This window comes from Armigeres subalbatus, chromosome 2 (assembly GCF_024139115.2).
Source record: "Armigeres subalbatus isolate Guangzhou_Male chromosome 2, GZ_Asu_2, whole genome shotgun sequence".
In the NCBI taxonomy this organism is placed as follows: Eukaryota; Metazoa; Arthropoda; class Insecta; order Diptera; family Culicidae; genus Armigeres; species Armigeres subalbatus.
This window is the reverse complement of record NC_085140.1, coordinates 41,443,420-41,463,446: the sequence shown is the minus strand read 5'-3', so window position 1 is coordinate 41,463,446 and position 20,027 is coordinate 41,443,420. Positions and strand designations below refer to the sequence as shown.

Sequence of the window (20,027 nt, the reverse complement as noted above, 5' to 3'; positions counted from 1 at the left end):
TCCCTCCACCCTTCCACGATTGCGTTCTGGCCTTCCGCATGATGCGATAAAATTGTTTAAAAGGATTGCTTTTTATGCTGGCGAAAAGGCGAAAAGGTCCTCTCTCGGTTGTGTCGTTGCTTGTTGTTGTTTGTTACTCCCAGACGGAGCGGAATTCGGGAGGGTGAAAAATTGGCACTTTCAAGCAGATCCATACCCTTACGAGAACGGTGTAACGAACGGCGGCTGAGATTCCCAGTTCAAGCCCCCAGGGTGGAAATAGATTCTTCGGATGACGCCGCCACGGCCTTAACCCTCATCCGACAATCTCTTCCCCGTCCGGATATCCAGGAGCGTATTGGCATGGGTCGCGTACGAAAACAATCCCCATCCACCGCAGTTACAGTGCAGATTGGTACGACAACAACGACACCGTATTCCACAGTCTATGGGGGTGTTTTTAATCTACCCTAAAGGCTCGTTGTTGTGTAAGATTGAGCACAGGCTATATCTGATTCGGGACCCGCAGCGTTTGACCTTTTTCTTCGCCCCGCTGCGTCGCTGGCCGTCTGCACCCCGCCGCTTAGCAGTTGGAGAATGCTTTGATGTTGGTTCCCGGTCGTTGGCGATGCGATGGGACTCGATGGCAAAAGGAACACAATTTATCCATTGCAATTTGGGCAACAGAATTCAATCCATGGTTCGGCTCGCGGTGCGGAGAGTCGAGTGGAGACGAATCAGCATGGCAGTAAACTGTCTTGTTGGGATGTCGGTTGCGAATTTAAATTAGTTTTAAATTGGGATTCGGTCTTATCTGTCTGCTGACGGTGCAATCTGGGAGCAGCGGAGAAAAATAGATTGTTGTGGGAGAATTCCTTGATTGCTTGATGGAATTGACAGCAGTTGATTTTCGGGAGCGATTATTTGTAATCGGTGACATGTTTACGAAAAGAAAGTCAACAAAACGGAATAAGTTTAATCATAAAACCCAATTTTATGCACCTAGTAGTGATACTGCCTTTCTAGCATTCAGCCAAAGCACCAACCTTGTATGGTTCGATACACAATTTTCTTTATAAATTTGAAACACAATGGTCAGTCGTTATCAAATTCAATAGTGATCAACTAGGCTTTGCCCTCTGTCGAATGCAACTTATGGCGAGAAAATCGATTAAATATTACTACCTATATGAAAAGTTGGCTAATGTTTTTCTTAGTTAATGTGTACACACAAAAATGGAGTGAAATGATAGCCTTTCGATACAACTTTGTTGTACGAGAAAGCCAAAACAGTTAAATTAATCAAAACTAGTGGTAAATAAAACTAGTGGCACAATGAAATTAATCTTGATCATAGTACAACAGTTTATTGATTGTCGAAGTAAGTTTGACAGTAAAATTTGCTTATGGTCAGAATCGATTCACTTGTGGTACATTTGAATTGAATTGAATTATTTTAGCTCCGGTTGGAATAAAATTGTTTTGAACATCATTTTTCAAATTTGTTCTAAGTCAACATAACCAACATAAGCGATGTGATCTTTTCATTGAAAGCGAATATGAAACAACATCAATCAAACGATTCTTGGCAATAAATCTGTCACCATAGTGATCAATTATACCTTCCTGCCCTTGAAATAACTGTAAAACTCCACAGTCATTCACTGCTGAATCGCCCCGCCTTTCATTGAAAATTTCTGCTTGATGAAGGGTTCCTGTGAAAGCTCGTTTGCACCCGCCGAGCGAGCCATGTTTCGCATGCTGATTGTGTTTTTCATTGCCATGCCAACCATCAACCAGCCCGTATCCCATTACCTCGCTCACTTATCCTCATTATCCATTACATTGCCCAAGGAGAGAGAAAAAAAAAGAAGCAAATTTCTACCTTTATTACACCCACAAAGCCAACGGTGCGCCATTGTCGTTGACGTCGACAGCCAACCTCGAGGTTATTATTAGTTATTACGAAGCATGATTTTTTCGGTCGCATTCCTTTTCTCCAGCCGAACTGTGCTGCTGGAGATTTGTCGCACCAGCTACCCAGAATTTTTTGGAATCAGTGATGTCAGTTGGATGGATTTCACTGTACGTACAATTCTGTTTTCATAGGATTTACTTTTCCACAGTTTTCGCATTTATTTGAAATGTTTATTGCATATGAGTCACTACTTGATTGTTCTTTAAATTATTTGGTGTTCAGTATTCATGAATACGTTGCATAGAGTTTGATGCTAAATGTTTGAGGTTCTGCGAAACCGCATCAATCCCCCTTTCGAAAAACTTGTGATATTTGGTTAGTAAAAGGAAAACTATTCTTAATGGATATCCATAATTATATGTTGGAAAGAATTTTTGACCAATTGAATCTGAAAGGCGAAAACTTCTGCAAGAAACTGCGATTTGGCAGAACCTCAACCAAATTAAAATCTCACGATAAAAAAAGATCGAAAAAAAATCGTGCGGGAGAATGTTCTGAAACCGACCCTTTAAATGGCAGAGGTCATAATGGAGCGAAAAAATGATTTTTTTGGCTAAGTTTCGTAGGTCATTTCGTAGAGATGACACTTTTCTACATATCCCAGCACTTTATTGTGTGTGGCTGTGGAAAGTTTGAAGATACAGTGAAAATGGAAAAGTCAACGGGTTTGACAATTTCAAAAATGGTTATTTCTAATGTTATTGCCGTTATTGCTGTTTGAAGTAAATTTAGATGGGGAAGGGTCGTTTGGCCGAAACCCATTCGGCCGAAAGCCATATGGCCGAATGCCACTAGGCCGAAAGTTTTTTGATCGAACAGAACATTAGGCCGAAAGTCATTTGGCCGAATGGGTAATTTGGCCGAAAGGGTCATTTGGCCAAATAGGTCATTTGAAAAGTGAGAAATTAGGAATGAAAAGAGAGACGTCTCACTTCTCACTCCTTATTTCTCACTTCAGACGTTGAAAAATGAGTAGTGAGAAATGGGTAGTGAGACCTCTCATTGCAAAGCAAACCCTTGGTGGTATGACGTAAGAGATTACGTATATTCAGTATTTTTTTTTTTTTAATCTTTTGTTTATTTGAAAGGCTCATTTGCCGTAAAGCGCTACGGAGCCAAAATCATGTTTCTAGTACAATTTTAATCTTGATTCTTATAAATAATGTTAGTTTTGGGGAACCGAAAAACTCGCGGTTTGGTCGAGGTTAGGGAATACAATAATACAAAGGGAAAGGAAAGGGATTTAAGGTATTTACTAATTACGATACTAATGGTTACATGGTTTAGATGCTTAACGAAATATTCAGTATATTGAGTTCTCAAAATGAATAGAAATGTGCGTGATTCCGCTGTATTCCTCTCGAAGTGTTTGTGATGTTTTTGCTGCAACTGGGTTACCACCCACTTTTATTTTATATTTACACATCTATGTAATTATTATTTAACAATTTTAATAAATATGTAATTAAAAAAATCATGTGTATTGGAAAATTATTTGGAGCACGAGATTAGACTTTTGATTATTTACATCATGCATATATTTGTTTGATTGTTAATGATAATACATTTTTTTTTCTCGAATCGGTCCCAGAAATGATGTTGTTATTGATGTTCATTGAATTTCTAATCTGGCGTAATAAACCATTTTTAAAAGAATCAACTCGAAATTTCTAAAAATATTTTGATTTCCGTTGGTTATTCTTTGTCGTTGTAAATTTTTGTGATCCTACTTCTTCTCTGATGACAGCATTCATCCGGTTCTTCTAGCCCATTGGGAAGCGGGATATATCACTACGAGCTTGTCAGTTTGTGTGCTTAACAGCCCAACATATCCTCTTTGCTTTGGCTGAGCTTTGGCTGATTTACGTAACGTACTGTTATGTAAATTGCGTTTCAAACCGTTCCTCAGTTTTCGGCGATGGTCATGTTCCACAACTTCCAACGATAGATGAGGTTAAGAAGTCCCTAAAATAGCTGTAAAATTACTGAGAAGAACGAAATCCCGGGTGACCCAATCAATCATGGATATAAGCAGCTGCTCGAAGTAGATCGGAACAGCTTTCGATCACATTTTTGGCGTCCACTCAGCTACTTCAACCAAGCTCAAGTTAGTTGTATTGGTTCCATTCAGCCAAATCAAATCTACTTCGAGACGCTTGGAATAGGAAGGGGTTGAAGTCCGAACAGGGTTTCGACTTTTCGTTGCAATGAGTCCAAAGCAAGCGTTTTTCGGGCCAAGGGAGAATCTTTTTTCGTTGTTTATGTTGAGGATCATCTTTCACTCATCAATCTTTTCTCTAGAATTAGCCTTGGAAGATAAACGAAATACTTGTCTATTAGATAAAAATCCTTTTTCGTTTCATCTATTTTACACCTCTCACTCACTTCGCGAGAATTATCGCAGAACAATTACAAAATTTTATGGCCCGCGTCGGTATTCGAACCCAGAATACTATATATAATAGCCCTGTTTGTCTGTCCGGTGACTAGCCAACCAGACGCAGCACGCGGGGAAATTCTCACAAAAAATAAAATATTTGACTTCTTCTTTCTTTTACTATCAGATACAGAAAACAAAACCAGTGACAACCTTAGCAATCAGACAAAGCATTTGATGAAAAAAATCACAGACAACAGACGTTGAAAATTTTGATTTTTTTAATGCTGTAATTAATGAACCATTTATATTGAAAAAAAAAAAAAACAGATTAATCCACCTAGCGTTGGTGGTGCCTTTCTCGCATTTAGTTAAGACACCAACCTTATATAGGGTTTATATGGTCTTATATATATGGGGCCCTCCTTAGCCGTGCGGTAAGACGCGCGGCTACAAAGCAAGACCATGCTGAGGGTGGCTGGGTTCGATTCCCGGTGCCGGTCAAGGCAATTTTCGGATTGGAAATTGTCTCGACTTCCCTGGGCATAAAAGTATCATCGTGCTAGCCTCATGATATACGAATGCAAAAATGGTAACCTGGCTTAGAAACCTCGCAGTTAATAACTGTGGAAGTGCTTAATGAAAACTAAGCTGCGAGGCGGCTCTGTCCCAATGTGGGGATGTAATGCCAATAAGAAGAAGAAGAAGAAGAAGATGGTCTTATATGGTTTATATGGTCCGATGTACCATTTTCTTCATAACTTTCAAACGCAATGACCAATCGTTATCAAATTCAATAGTGATCTACAAGGCTTCGTCCCCTGTCGAATAAAACTTGTTGCGAGAAAATCGGTCAAGGATTACTATACGAAAAGTTGTCTAATGTTTTTTATAGCTTTTTGTGCACACACATACACACATACATACACACGGACAGACAGACATGTGCTCAGTTTGCCGAGCTGAGTTGGTTGGTATATAACACTATGGGTCTCGGAGGCTTCTATAAAAAGTTCGTTTTCGGAGTGAAATGATAGCCTTTCGGTACAACTTCGTTGTACGAGAAAGGCAAAAAACGCTTGCCTCGGGCGCTTCTTTCTGCGTCCACAAATAAACTAGTAGTAACAATAATAACCCTAGGGATGCGCTTATTCTAACCATCCCACCACGCTATCTATATGAAAGCATTAAGTTATTTGTTCCACATAAGCTACTACCATTTGCATTGATGATGTCACGAAAAACTCGATTATGAAAGAAAAAGAGCAAAGCAACGTTTGGCGGCAATCGAAGTAAGTGAAAAATGATTATCACTCACCAGGCGTTTTTCTTTTCCGAAAAGCGATTTCTCTCCGAAAATTATCGTGAGGGAGCATCCTCCAGATGTTGAGTGAGCATTACAAACCCTGAGTCGGAGCAAGTGCAAGCTACTCGAGTTGGTTCGGAAACAAAAACAAACACAAAACAGAAGTCGCCACTCCACAACGAAAGTAAAAAAAGATCTCTACAGAGATGTCACGAGATCTCTTCTTTCCGTTGTATAAAAAATCGGTTAAATCTCTCCCAGTGCAAGGATTTCCTAAATAATCTCTTAAACATCCTTTTCAACATCAAACATTTTTTTGTGATTCGCATAATTTACAGTCTTAACGCTATTTTACAAATTAATTAAAAATCAGAAACTTACGATTTTCTTACGAAAAACTAAGATATATGTTTCGTTGCAGTAACTCAATTATGGTTGTTGCACGTATCTAAGATTGGCAAACCGTTTTTTGACTACATCTTAAGTGACTATTGGTAAACCACCAAACCACCATTCATTTCATTTATTTAGTCTACAGGGTGTGCAATAAGTTCGAATACACTTTCAAAAAATGTTTAAAAATTAAGATTAAATTATTTCTTTTCCCGGTTCCATTTCATTGGAAGTGTTGTTTATAAGGAACGTTTGTAACATTTCTTTTGGAATGACCTCAATTTTATACTTCTTCACGAGCTTCAAAAGTTTTCCATGGGAACTTCGTTCCAGATTTTGAAAATTACGTCTTGAACTGGTCCAAGTTACTGACCTGGTATCCGTACAGCTTTAACATAATAAAGGAGCAAACAAGAAAGTTGAGAGGGAAAGTTAAGAGTCCGGGATGCTGGGAGGTCGCAAAATTTTGTCCAAAAAGTCGATGAAATTGTCCCCATATTAGGCTTAAATCGCATTTTCCGTGTATAAAGGGTTATCGTCCTATTGGACCACGTAGGGCTCATCTCCGTCTTAGCACCGGGCCACTGGGGGCATAAATCGTCCCCAAAACCTCAGTTTTGTAGTACGCCACAATGATTTAAACCTTCAAAAACGGCTATTTACGATGCCCCAATCCTTTTTCAACGCGTGTAATAAACGAACAACAAGTGCAGAATGTCAACACCACACACATCCGTTAGCCTATATATACCGCTAACGCTGACACCAATACTAATACAGAATATGTACATTGGGCTTACAAATACAATGATCAACCATTTGTATTCGAACTTATTGAACACCCTGTACATCTAAAGAGATAACACTGAATCAACAATTTGACGCCACAATACACGGTTCGAGGCCGCATCTCTCCATCCTCGAATACGCCTCACTAAACCACCATGTATTCATCAATACAAATAGATTACCATCCATTGAGAACGTTGTTCATAGATATTGATTCGATGAAAGGCTCTGCTAAATATAACAGAATAAAAGGCTTGGGATGCTCCTGGCTGTGTGATCAATTCATTTTTTCATCCGATGCTTAACACGAGGCATTTACTGATTTATAATGATCAGATGGGGCTTTGGATTAGCTACCCATTCTCAATGTACACGTTTCGGGAGCTCAAACATTTAAAGTCAGTAACGGCGCCGGCCACGTCCTTACGGTCATATTGTTAGTCCGACTCTCTTTGCTACTAGAGACCGGAGCTACTTCGACCGTAGCAAAGTGCAATACATGCGCAAGAGCCACCGAACACCAGATAGATATTTTATTTATTTCCCGGCGACTAAAACACGCATTGCATTTACTTGTTCGATGGCTACTACAAATGCATTTACTTGTTCGATGGCTACTGCAAACTCCGTGTAACGACAAGTTCCCCGATGTAAAAAACAACACTTTTACCACCTATAGCCCCAGCCGGCCATTTGATCCGTCAAAATGATGGATAACATTCGTCCAAAGGTTCACAGCTTTTTTGCCTTTCTCGTACAACTAAGTTGTACCGAAAGGCTATCATTTCACTCCGAAAACGAACTTTTTATAGAAGCCTATGAGACCCATAGTATTATATACCAATCGACTCAGCTCGACGAGCTGAGTACATGTCTGTCTGTCCGTGTGTATGTGTATGTGTATGTGTGTGCGTATGTGTGTGCACAAAAGCTATAAAAAAAACATTAGACAACTTTTCGTATAGAAATCCTTAACCGATTTTCTCGCAACAAGTTTCATTCGACAGGGGACAAAGCCTTGTTGATCATTATTGAATTTTATAACGATCGGCCATTGCGTTTAAAAGTTATGACGAAAATGGTACATCGGACCATATAAACCTCATATAAGGTTGGTGTCTTAACTAAATGCGAGAAAGGCACCACCAACGCTAGATGGATTAATCTGGGTTTTTCATTTATGATCCGAAATGATTCATTTTACGAAAAATCGTCCTAGCGCCGGGCAAAATTGTTTTTGTTACTAATTCTTAACCCCAGGCTTCCATATTTTTTTAATACGAGGTTCATCAATTAGGTTTTTATCTTGTAGACTTTGGACATTCATGAAAGTGATGGTTTTTCTCTTACCTGAGTGCGCGAAGGCGTATGCCACATTTTTTGAAAAAACTGGAAATGTAATGAACTTTATATTGGCGAATACGTTAGTTAAATTACCTTCTGCATCTTACCGTACGGCAACGAAAAGATGCGCGATTACAAAGTAAGACCATCCTAAGGATAGCTGGGTCGACTCGGTCTAGGAAATTTTTGGGTTGGAAATTATTTCCACTTTCGTGAGTGACATACGAATTTAAATCGGACGCAAAAACATTTCTAGTTTTATGTCCTTATTCTAAATCTCGGATCTGTTCACGGGCACCGGTGTTTTCCGGATTTTCCGGGGGTCAGGTACACCGGGGCAAGTTGAAATGCGGGGTAAGTTGAAACGGAAGCTGTAATTTAGAACTGAAATGACCGAATGTGCTGATAATTTTTGTCAACAAACTACTTCCCTAAACGCACCTTCTGAAATCAATTTCCGAAAGATTGCAGCTACTAAAAGTAATTCCTGTCATTTTTTTTATTTTTCGCCCTTTGCAAAATCCAAACCAACTATTTGACGTGTCAATGAAACAGGTCTCAAAATGATGTTTGGAAGAGTTTTTTAATCAAATTTGTATGGTAGGTAATCATACAATGTTGAATAAGTATAATGAGTATGTAAAACCTATGGAAAACCCGTAATAATTTTTGGAATATGGTCGTTTGAAATTGCTCCGTATTTTTAACCCATAGGGGTAAATAGAAATGCGTGGTGCGGGGCAAGTTGAAACAACGGTTTAAAACGTCACCCTCGCAATTAAAAGTAATATTTCTTTCCAGAATTCAACATGGTCCGTAAATATATTCGGAGACCATAAATTTATAAAAAGGCCCAAAATTCTAAATTTTTTTTATAAATTTCCGCTTATCCCTTCATGAATGCAACCTTTCTATAATTTTTACTAAAGAATATAGTCAAAAGGAGTCACGATTAAACTGCATGGTCTAGTTTTGAGATTGTCAATCTACTTTTCCTCGTAGTGAGCACTGGCACTTCAAAAATAAAACATAGAACATGTAAACATTTCGGTAACTCCACCTTTCATATCCCCGTTCCCTCTTTCTCCAATCAAGGAGCTTATGGTTAGGAGTTACGCTGATTAATTAATGTGAATTTATGGAGAAGCCCCAACCGAATTAACCAAGCGCATAATTCAAGTGAACTTATTAATTAACCATCCTGAAAAATAACCCGAGTGGTCACCAGTAGGACGTAATAAATCTGATACATTTTTAGCGTAGTCCGTTCTCTAGAATTTGGTCCCTGAAAATTACGACTTTGTTGTATACTGCCATTATTCGCCTAAGAGTCCCATGTCAGTTTTCTCCGACCGAGAGTATCAAAATCTGGAATGCGAGTGAATATCAAGATGAGACAACACTTAAGTGGAATTTGATTTTCAAATTTCTAGAACAAAGCTTACTATTTTATCAGTTTTTCTTAAACAGGAGACAATTTTGAACTTATTTCTGAAAGAAAATCAATGCCGTCAAAAATTTACATGGGACTTTTATGCGAATCCTGGCAGTGTAGTCACCTCTACAACCTCGTGCATCTTAATAAAAAGGCAATATTAGGTTATGTCTGTTATGGCACATGTGGTATATGGTATGTATGTGGGCCAAGTTGAAACAATGGATATAAAAAAAGAATTCCAGTATACTAAATATTTATAAAATGTTTGGTAAGGTTGTTTAATTTTTATGCATAATCTTTGGCCCGAACTAGCAAACACCGCAAACGGATTCAATATTTAGCAAATGGTGATTTTTTTTACAGCACTTCAAAGTTCAACTTTGAAAAAACCCTTCAACTTGCCCCGGTGCGGTATACCGTTTCGTACGGAGTGAATTTAACACCATTAACCATTTCATTACCCTTAACTGATTCATATATTTGAAAGCTTTCGATCAAATTCTAATTTGTATGACCAAAACTCATTTTTATTGTGTGAGAAGCAAATTAAAGAAAAAAACGCACAAAGTGCTGAGCACTTTTGGTCTTTTGTATGGTTTGTACTGTAGGCACAAAAAAAACTAAGCAATGTCTGACGCGAGAGTTAGCCGACTTGAACATCACAAATGATGTCCAGTGACGCCCATTCCCCAGCGGAGGCCCAACTTTAAGAGTGATCCAAGTATTAAAATACCAACTAGCGATTCACGACTGTACATGCTAGTGGGTGGAGCCAAGCGCGACAGGGGCCATCTTTGGCGGTATGCAAGAAGACGGTCTGTGGGGGCGATGGATGAACCACATTTCGAACAACGATTTTTTTCCATTAATCCGACAGAATACCTTTTAAAGTTGGCAAAATAATTAGACCCACAACGAACTTGAACGGTGCCTTTTTTCCTTAGTTTCTGAAGTTTCTGAGCGAGCATTGTACAGAGGCGAGGACTTAAGTCAAGGCTTTATTCGCGTGATGTCGAGGGTCCAATCCCTATTCACTAGAGGCACATCTCTGTAGAATAGACCTTGTTAAAAGCAATCTTTGTAGATACGGAGCCGGTTATGATGACATCGATCACATAGTTTGGTATTGCACGGAAAATGACACCGCCAGAGAGCGACTATTGGATACTCTTGTAACTCGAGTTAAACAATAACAAGTACGTGGAGTTCCGGAAGATCGTGGTGTTATCTATATGATGGCTATTTATACTTCACTTAGTTTATCCGACATTAACACGGCCGTGTTAAAAAATCCCATACAAAATGTTTACAAAGTTGCTCCAGTTTACATGATTTAGCGAGAAATCATAAACTTTTGTTCACACGGATTTTCGAGAAGAAAATTATTTTGAGCTTTTTAGTGGAATGTCTTCACTTGTCATAAGACGAGTTAATACAATCCCATTGAATTCCACCACTTAATTGTATCTTGACAGATACGTATTTCGACCTCAACAGTAAGGCCGTCTTCAGTGTCTCGTACTTGACTCGACTTGACTTGAAGTCGAGTCAAGTACGAGACACTGAAGACGGCCTTACTGTTGAGGTCGAAATACGTATCTGTCAAGATACAATTAAGTGGTGGAATTCAATGGGATTGTATTAACTCGACTTATGACAAGTGGATTTTCGAGTTTTGAACTGAAAACTTTTTTTATACAAGATGCATTCCCCACGTAGAAATAAATCGGGTGTATAATTATCCTGAACTGCAGCTCCGTCAAGTATACACGCCTGAGTCAACTGAATAATCACTCAATTTTTTTGATGCACTTAGGGCCAATTTCTTCACCTCCGCTTAACTCTTAAGCGGTGCTTACCCATTAGGGTGGCTCAAAAAACACTTTTTCAATTTTTTTGATGGGCCGCCCTCTTATTCAGTTCTATTTGATGCCCTGATGCTCTGGACAAAATTTCAGCCAAATCGGTCAATGTTTGGGCGGTGCTAAACTCGTTGGAAGTTTATATGGAAAAATGTATGCAGAAACATACAAAAACAGTGATTTGCAGTTGGACGGCACAATTTACGATCAAGAACCATGATACTCATTCAGTTCTTGTAGAATTAAATACAGAATGTTATGCTGAAAACCGCGAGAAGATTAGAGTTTATTACGCAAAGATATTAGCATTTTACTGGAGTGTTGTAGGGGTGAATTTATTTCTTTTCAAAGGTAAAAGAAACGAAATTTGCTCAAACCCCACTTCAGAGAAATTCTAATAACTTAGCCGGGCAAACTCTAATCTTCTCGCGGTTTTCTGCATAACATTCTGTATTAAATTCTCCAAGATCTGAATGAGTATCATAGTTCTTCATCGTAAGTATTGCCGTCCAACTGCAATTTACTGTTTTTGGATGTTTCTGCATACATTTTTGCATATAAACTTTCAACGAGTTTAGCACCGCCCAAACGTTGACCGATTTGGCTGAAAATCTGTCCAGAGCATCAGGGCATCAAATAGAACCGAATAAGAGGGCGGCCTATTAAAAAAATTGAAAAAAGTTTTTCCCATACTAATTTGAGCCACCCTATTACCCATACGCTTAAACTTGGTTTAAGCACTAAGCGGAGGTGAAGAAATCGGCCCTTAGCGAAATAAAAATAGCACCAGTTTTTGCTTTTCTCGTACACCAAGGTGTAACGAAAAGGCTATATATTCACTTCCAAGGCGATTTTGTGATAGAAGGTCCGGAGATCCATAGTGTTATATGTTATATAGCAATCGACTCAGCTCGGCTAATTGAGATGATGTCTGTCTGAGTGTATGTATGTGCGCAAAATAAAACTTACTCATCTTTTAGTCACTTATCTTGATCCGATTTGTTTGCGATAAGTTGCATTCGACGGGTAATCCTTTCCCATTGTTTCCTATTGAAAATTGGTTACATCGGACTATGGGATCAAAAGTAATATCCAAAATACGATTTATATACAAAAAAAACACGCTAAGAAATTGTCACTCATTTTTTAGTATATCTAATGTACGAGAAATGCACAAACACCGCTAGGTGGATCAATCAGGGATTTACTAATATTTTCTTAAATTATGAATAGATGATGGTAATATTAGTTAGTGAAAGTAAATTTAAATTCTTGAAAACTATGATAAAGTACTTTGTGATGCCAGTAGGAGTCATTCTATAGAATAACTTATAAAAAAATGTGTTTGATGAACAGAATCATTTTTACAAGTGTGTTCAGCTCGAAATGCTCCGAGCATTAAGATTTTTTTTTCATATTTATGTTGATGAATCGTTTACCTTTTGTATAAAAGTAACGATCATTTACAACACAAAGATTTTCCAAAGAATTGGGTCCTGGAGAATAAGCTAATCTAATCTAATCTAATCTAATCTCATACATGCGTAGCCAATACTTGAAAGCATCCTGGAAAATGACGGGTTCTGAATTCCGTCATTTTTCTTTTCATATGGCCAGGCCAACTACGCAGTATGTACCGCAGAGATGACTCCTAGATATTGAGCGACTTCAGGAATACCTAAAATCACTCAATAGCTTGGAATCGAGGGGAAAGGAAGAAAGCGTGGACCTCCCGTACCAAACGCTTCCAATAATATAGATACCTAATATATGATAAAAATCGTGTACGTGTTTTTGTATGATGTATATGAGCGTGTATGTGTATATCTGTATGTGTATGAGTGTGTATGTGTGTTTATATGTCTACACTGATAGACAAAAGTATTCGTCATGTTTTAATAGAGCTACTATGAAAACATGACGAACACTCATGTCCATCAGTATATGTATGCATTTGTGTATATGTATGTGTGTATAATGTGAATGTGTGTGTGCGTTTGTGTGAGTGCGTGCGTGTTAAATTTATGGATTATCAAAACCTTACCTCTCCTCAATAAATCTGACGCTGAACATTTTTGAGCATTTACATAGGCTTGATCCCAATATTAGCAAGGGCATTGCCCTTGATAACAATCGATCAGCCCTTGCAAGCACAAACATGCGCACGTCTTCCGGATCTGCAGCACTTTTTTATACACTACACATTTGTTTCGACCGCGGTCACTACACTGGTTCTATTGTTCTACTTTTAGGCGAATCACCGCACAAAAGTAGAGCACAAAAACCAACCGCACTGGAAGACGGTCGAAACGAGACTCTGGGTCCTGGAGAACAAGCTAATCTCTCAAAACTCCCTATTTTTCCCTAAAAATCTTGTTTTAGTCAACTCAGAGTTGTGAGTCGCTGCAATATCAAGCTGGAAAGTTAGTTATGAGCCCATGAATGACTCGCCGTGCTTGATTACGCTTATCTCCAGCATTTCGAAGTGATCATCCGACTTAATCATCGTCGATACTTAAACCGATAAAAGATTTACTCGAAATTGAAAAACCTTCATAATCATTATTACTTCATCACCAAGGTTTCGACTAGTTTTGACAAACAGGGTTGTCATTGCGCAGCTCGACTCGAAACGAGAAAACCATGCAAACTGTCATACGAAAGAGCTGTAGAAAGGAGATGCACAATGACACCCAAGTTCTATAGATGCAAATCGCACAAATAGTATTGTCAACCACCAAGACCATCCAGACTAAACTGTTCGGCCGAAGGAACTACATACCTCCACTTACTTGTGCAGGTAATGTACATGTCATCAAAATTGAAGCTATAGGGCACTGCACGGATGAATCTCTTTCTCGTTCGTTCTTCATGAAATTTGACGTTTACTGGTCTTGTTGTTTTTAAATTTCTTTGCAGCGAAAAAGAGACAAAGCAATCCGTGCAGTGCCCTATGATGTTTTTGTCACCTTATAGAATAGAGCTTGCCGCGCCTTCTGCGCCACTTCAAGTTTTCGTTGCTAGGCAGAATTTAAATCACATATCTTGGTGGCATTCATTCATTTTGCAATTCTGCACGTTTTTGTTATGATTTACTCTTTTAGTTAACTGTTTCCTTGAAATTTCTGCGCTCATATTTTGCCTTTGGTTGGCTTCTTCTCCCTTCTTTGTCTTTGGGATGGCCATTATTGAATTTTTCCCAAAATCTTTCGACTACGGTGTGTAATCGTAAGCCTTCAGGATCGATTCCACTGAAAAAGAGACATGCATCATTGCAGGATTATAGAGGTGAACCAGCCAAGGGCTGAAAGCCTCTTTAATAAAGAAGAAAACCCTGATTAATCCACCTAGCGGTGATGATGCCTTTCTCGTGCATTATAAAAATAGTATTTTGGCCATTATTTTTGAGCCCATGGTCCGATCTGGCCAATTTTCAATAGGAAACGATGGGAGAGTATTCTGCGTCGAGTGAAACATGTTGCGAGTAAATCGGTTAAGGATAAGTGCCTGAAAAATGAGTGACATTTTTTTACTCATTTTTTTAATAAAAAAAAGTGGTATTTTGGCCATAACTTCCGAGCCCATAGTCCAATCAGACCAATTTTCAATAGGAAACAATGGTAGACTATTCTGCGTCGAATGCAACTTGTTGCGAGTAAATCGGTTAAGGATAAGTACCTGAAAAACGAGTGACATTTTTTTACTTATTTTTTCTATAAAAAAGTGGTATTTCGGCCATAACTTCCGAGATCATAGTTCGATCTGACCAATTTTCCATAGGAAACAATGGTAGAGTATCCTGCGTCGAGTGCAAAATGTTGCGAGTAAATCGGTTAAGGATAAGTGCCTGAAAAATGAGTGACATTTTTTTACTTCTTTTTTTATAAAAAAAAGTGGTATTTTGGCCATAACTTCCGAGCCCATAGTCCGATCTGACCAATTTTCAATAGGAAACAATGGTAGAGTATCCTGCGTCGAATGCAACTTGTTGCGAGTAAATCGGTTAAGGATAAGTACCTGAAAAATGAGTGACATTTTTTTTGGGTGGGGTGCGCACAGACACACACACATACACACACACACACACACACACACACACACACACACATACACACAGACATCACCTCAATTCGTCGAGCTGAGTCGGTTGGTATATAACACTATGGGTCTCCGGGCCTTCTATAAAAAGTTTGTTTTTGGAGCGATCATATAGCCTTTACCGTATACTTAGTATACGAGAAAGGCAAAAACATAGTAGGATTGAATTTTTACAATCTATTTCAAAATAATATGCTAGATTCGACCCATTTCTGCAAAATTACCGAAAACAAAGCTCTATTTCATCAGTTTTTGCGTTCAACTTTACTTTCCATGTTAGTTATTAGCAACTGACTGAAGATCGAAATAAAAATCGGTCAAAATTATAATTTTATACCCTTTTTTCCGAAGTGGTGCTATTTTTGTTTCGCACCTTTTTTCGTTAGTATTTTGGCTTAAATGTGAATGGTCCGCATTAATATAAATGTAATGCACTGAAAAGTTGTGAAACATAATGTGCTTACATTCTGCACTGAAACTACCATAATCTGTTCATAATTTAAGAGAATATTAGTAAAAAAGCATGGTGGTGCTATTTTTATTTTCTTCAGTGTATTTAGTGGCGACCTTAACATAATGAGTGTGTCTGAAGAGGTTAGAAAAACGTGTCTGAAAGAGGTTAAACAACTTTACATCACAATGACTTAAAGCACATTTCGGTGAGAAGCATGAATGTGGAGGCCGACGACAATGAGAGCAGCAGAAATCACCAGATGAGATTGTTTTGTCGAAAACAGGAAAAACAAACTAAGGCTTCACCGCGGATTCTCAGTTCTGCATTCAATTCGTTAATTTTTTTTTCATTTTGTTCCAGTGTGCGAGTAATGGCACTTTAGTCTAGGCATAAGAGCCAGGACGTGTAGGATAAATACCTGTGTCCTCTCCCTGGAAGTTGGATCCGACACTAATCTTCTTAGCAATGTCAGCTTTTCATATACCATATTTATATACCTGAATGTGATCGGTACGGCTGTCCCCATTTCTTCCTTCCGTGAATTCAAAACTCTTCGTTGATTATGTTATTCATTACTGAATAACCTGGAAGCCGGTGAGTTATGAATTATCCCCAAGTTTGAAGCCTGCCGACCGTTTTCATTTGAGTCATTTTTATGATATGCTGCAATGCTGGAAAATATAGTCGACCAAAAATACTGCCAGACTGTTTCTGTTATTTTTGCCTTGGCTGTTATTTTTATATTATCTTCAAATTTCACAATAATTTAATTGATTCATGTTTCATTATCCAATCTGGCATCCCGGTTCAATACCTACTTTGTAGAATACGACTTCAGCGGAACAATCAACATATTACGGCGAGACTTACCCAGTGGAATTTTCTCCGTCTGCGTCGATGTTTGAGCATTCGCCGTCGTTGTCCAGGCAGCACTCGTTATAATCAGCAGCATGAGCACGGCCCCCGACGACAACCTGCTCCGCCAAAGGCGGTAAGCAGAGCGGCATCTACACGGTGACAGCTGACGCGTCTGCTTTGTCGCCGTGATTAATTCCATCATCTTCATCACACTTTGTGGGTGCTCAGCGGTGGCGGCGAAATCGTTCTAAATGCGCGCGAAAATTTCACGTAGGTTTTTCCTTGACGGGTGTCGTCTAAAGATGGAAAGCACTTGTTAATTTTTTCCTCTCCCTCCGCTCTACACAAAACGTGGTAATTTTTCTTCCGGTGGCTTACACTGTGTGATGGTGGTATTTGGATTTAATTTCACGGAAAATCACCGGGATTAATCTTCTTTTTTAATGGATGGGGAAAACGATGGAAACAGCGCACAATTGACATTCACTTATTCACTAGAGAGCACTAACACACGAGATTTTCACTAGGACGAAGAAAGCACATGTAGATATTTCCGATAAGACGAACGCTAAGAAGTTAGGAATTCCCTTTACGAGTCTTTATTTATGAGCATATTTCATCTTCTTGATTTATGTTCGGTTATCAACTGGTTATGAGCGCGGCGCGGAACCCGACAGCTACATCGCTTGAGTTCTTCCACCACTTGAAAATATGTTAGCATAGACTGGGTGCAACATCCAATAGCTGACACAATGAAAGTACTCAATTTTTATTCTTCTATCAGCGCAATAAATTGCTCTATCTCCGTAACAAATAGCTTCGGAGATGGCATTTGATTTGAATATCGATAACACTCGGAATCGCAATTCGTGTACACTATCGCATGCACATCCACCCACGTAGCTGTCGAACTATTCCTTATCTCTATCCGTTCGCTTCGACAGCGGTGGCAGAAAGGCAAGCAGCTCCTCTAAATCGAATTGACTTGCACCAAATCCGGAGCGAACTCTATATCTACGTACGAATGGGACCTTTGCCAGGAACGAGAAAACCGTAAACACTTCTCTTCACATCGAGAGCACTTCATACACGTTCCTTTCGTCAGCACATCAGCTGTGGCCGCCCCGCCCCACCCAAAGGACGTCTTCGATATCGTACCCGAAAACCTTTCACTCGAACTGTCACCGCGGAGAAGCCTGACAATAAATCAAACTCTGCGTCAACTCTTCGACTCGATTGAATTGGATTTTAAATTTTAATTCGATACCCTCCCGTCCCGTTTCTGCTTCCCAGCGCACGTCACTTCATCAGTCTCGCTTTGCAGCGAGACATTTCACCGAACCGCACTGATTTCCACGACCGCAAGTCAACTTTCCCCGGAATCGGCTTTTCAAAGTTTAATTTCCCATCAGTATTCCTTGGCTGGCTCCGGGGATCCGGGGTGGGGTTCAACTTTGCTGCATCCTGAACGAAAACAACCCCAATCTCTTCATTAGTTCTGCCACCGACAATGTTGTCATCGCTGCCATCGGCGGCCAAACTCTGCAGCTTCACTATTCGTCCTGCTGACCCACCAAAATGTTTCTTGTACCCTCGCATACACACACGGAAGCGCAACGCATGGCCCAAGGGCGTACCGTGGCACCAAAAACTACACTGACTAGGGGGAAAATCTCTGTTCCTATCAATCCCCAACAATCACTCGATTCACCTTGCCAGCCCAATCAAGTCACGCGGCCGTCACCGATGACGTCTAGTTCAGTACTAAAATCTGCATCCCAACCAGCCCAGAGACTACGGCCAGGCCAGCATCCATGTCAACCCTTCGCGAGAAAACCACCCTGTTTTACAACAACTCCGAGCACTTCTGCCCTTCAGACGACGGTGGCCCTTTGGCTGGTCCCAATCTCATTCTCATCACCTACAACGCCCGTCTCGCGCGAGAGGGCATCCTTGCTGCGAGCGAGGATGCTGTGCGCGCTGTGTAGAGTTTCTCCCGCATTGTCCCCCCATCGCATCGTGCTCAGTGCATTCGCTCATGAAAAACCTCATCCATTCTCGCTTATCTGCACCAAAACATGCAATCCCCTCTCGCCGCAAACGCGGAGTCAACACCACCCTGCTAACCGGAAATGAATGATGTCCCATTTAGTTTTGATGTCTGCAAATTATGAGCCCCACATCATTGTCGTCTCTTGGCTGGCTCGCTGGTGGTTCTCTCGATAGGAGCAGTCACAGTCACTCCTTTGCGCGCTCGAGCACTCTCCAGTTGGTTCACAAATGATGATGCTGTCAGTTGCACCGACCGAAGGTTTGGAGCACCTGTAGCTTAAAGTGGAGTTTATCATACTCAACAGCTAGCAGCAGCAGTAACCTCTGCTTTGGCAATTTGCACCGTCGTAAGTCATCGAATTGGGAGGAGATCAAGTCGATAAGATTGGTGAACATTTCGGGATGCACTGAATTATCTCGCCACAAACATGTTTCCAAGAATGTTTTGTGGCTTTTAAATTCCGATTGGTAAATCTTTTAATTTTAATTCTCACACTGAATATTTGAATCCTAAAAGAAGCCGTTTTGAGATTTGGGCAAGTTTCTTAACATAAAACTCGCTACTAAAATTATGAAATTAATTATCATTAATCTACCTAACGGTGGTTGTGCCTTTATAGTACATTTTTCATCAAACTACTCCCCTAAACACACCTTCTGACTGTCATTCCCGGTAGACAGTCTCCCCGGAAACGCACTCATTGGTATTGTTGGTAGAATCATACTTAAATCTCAATCATCGAGTCTTCATGCACGAGCTAACTCGCTTGCGAATCTGTAGGGAAAACATCGCGCTTTGATTTTTTCGGGCAGAATCGCAAAGTTTCGCTCACTTTCCGAGAAATGATTTCGCTCGAAAAAGCGTCAAAACACACGGAGGGTCCGTGGGAACCTGAAGCCCTCAGGGAAGTGGTCACTTTTTGATTGATTCTGAAACCCAGCTTGCGACACCTCGAACTTCATGATTTAGCAACGCAAATACAATAGAAGACATTTGCAGAACATCTGACCACATTGGCCACTTCCGGAGGTTCCCTGGGAACCTGGTGCCCTCAGGGAAGTGGTCACTTTCTGATTGATTCCTAAACCCAGCTTGCGA

General features: G+C 39.8%; 1 protein-coding gene across 2 annotated transcripts in view; it reads right to left on the bottom strand.

Annotated features, from left to right (window-relative positions):
- The window catches only part of LOC134218487 (glutamate receptor 1), a 552,551-nt gene extending 533,901 nt beyond the window's left edge, over positions 1–18,650 (bottom strand). For both annotated transcript variants that reach the window (XM_062697549.1, XM_062697550.1), the window contains exon 1: positions 16,889–18,650. In XM_062697549.1, coding sequence (XP_062553533.1) covers positions 16,889–17,084 — 196 coding nt within the window. In that variant the 5' untranslated portion in view covers positions 17,085–18,650. The remainder of the gene's footprint in view (positions 1–16,888) is intronic.
- Between the last annotated feature and the right edge of the window lie 1,377 nt (positions 18,651–20,027).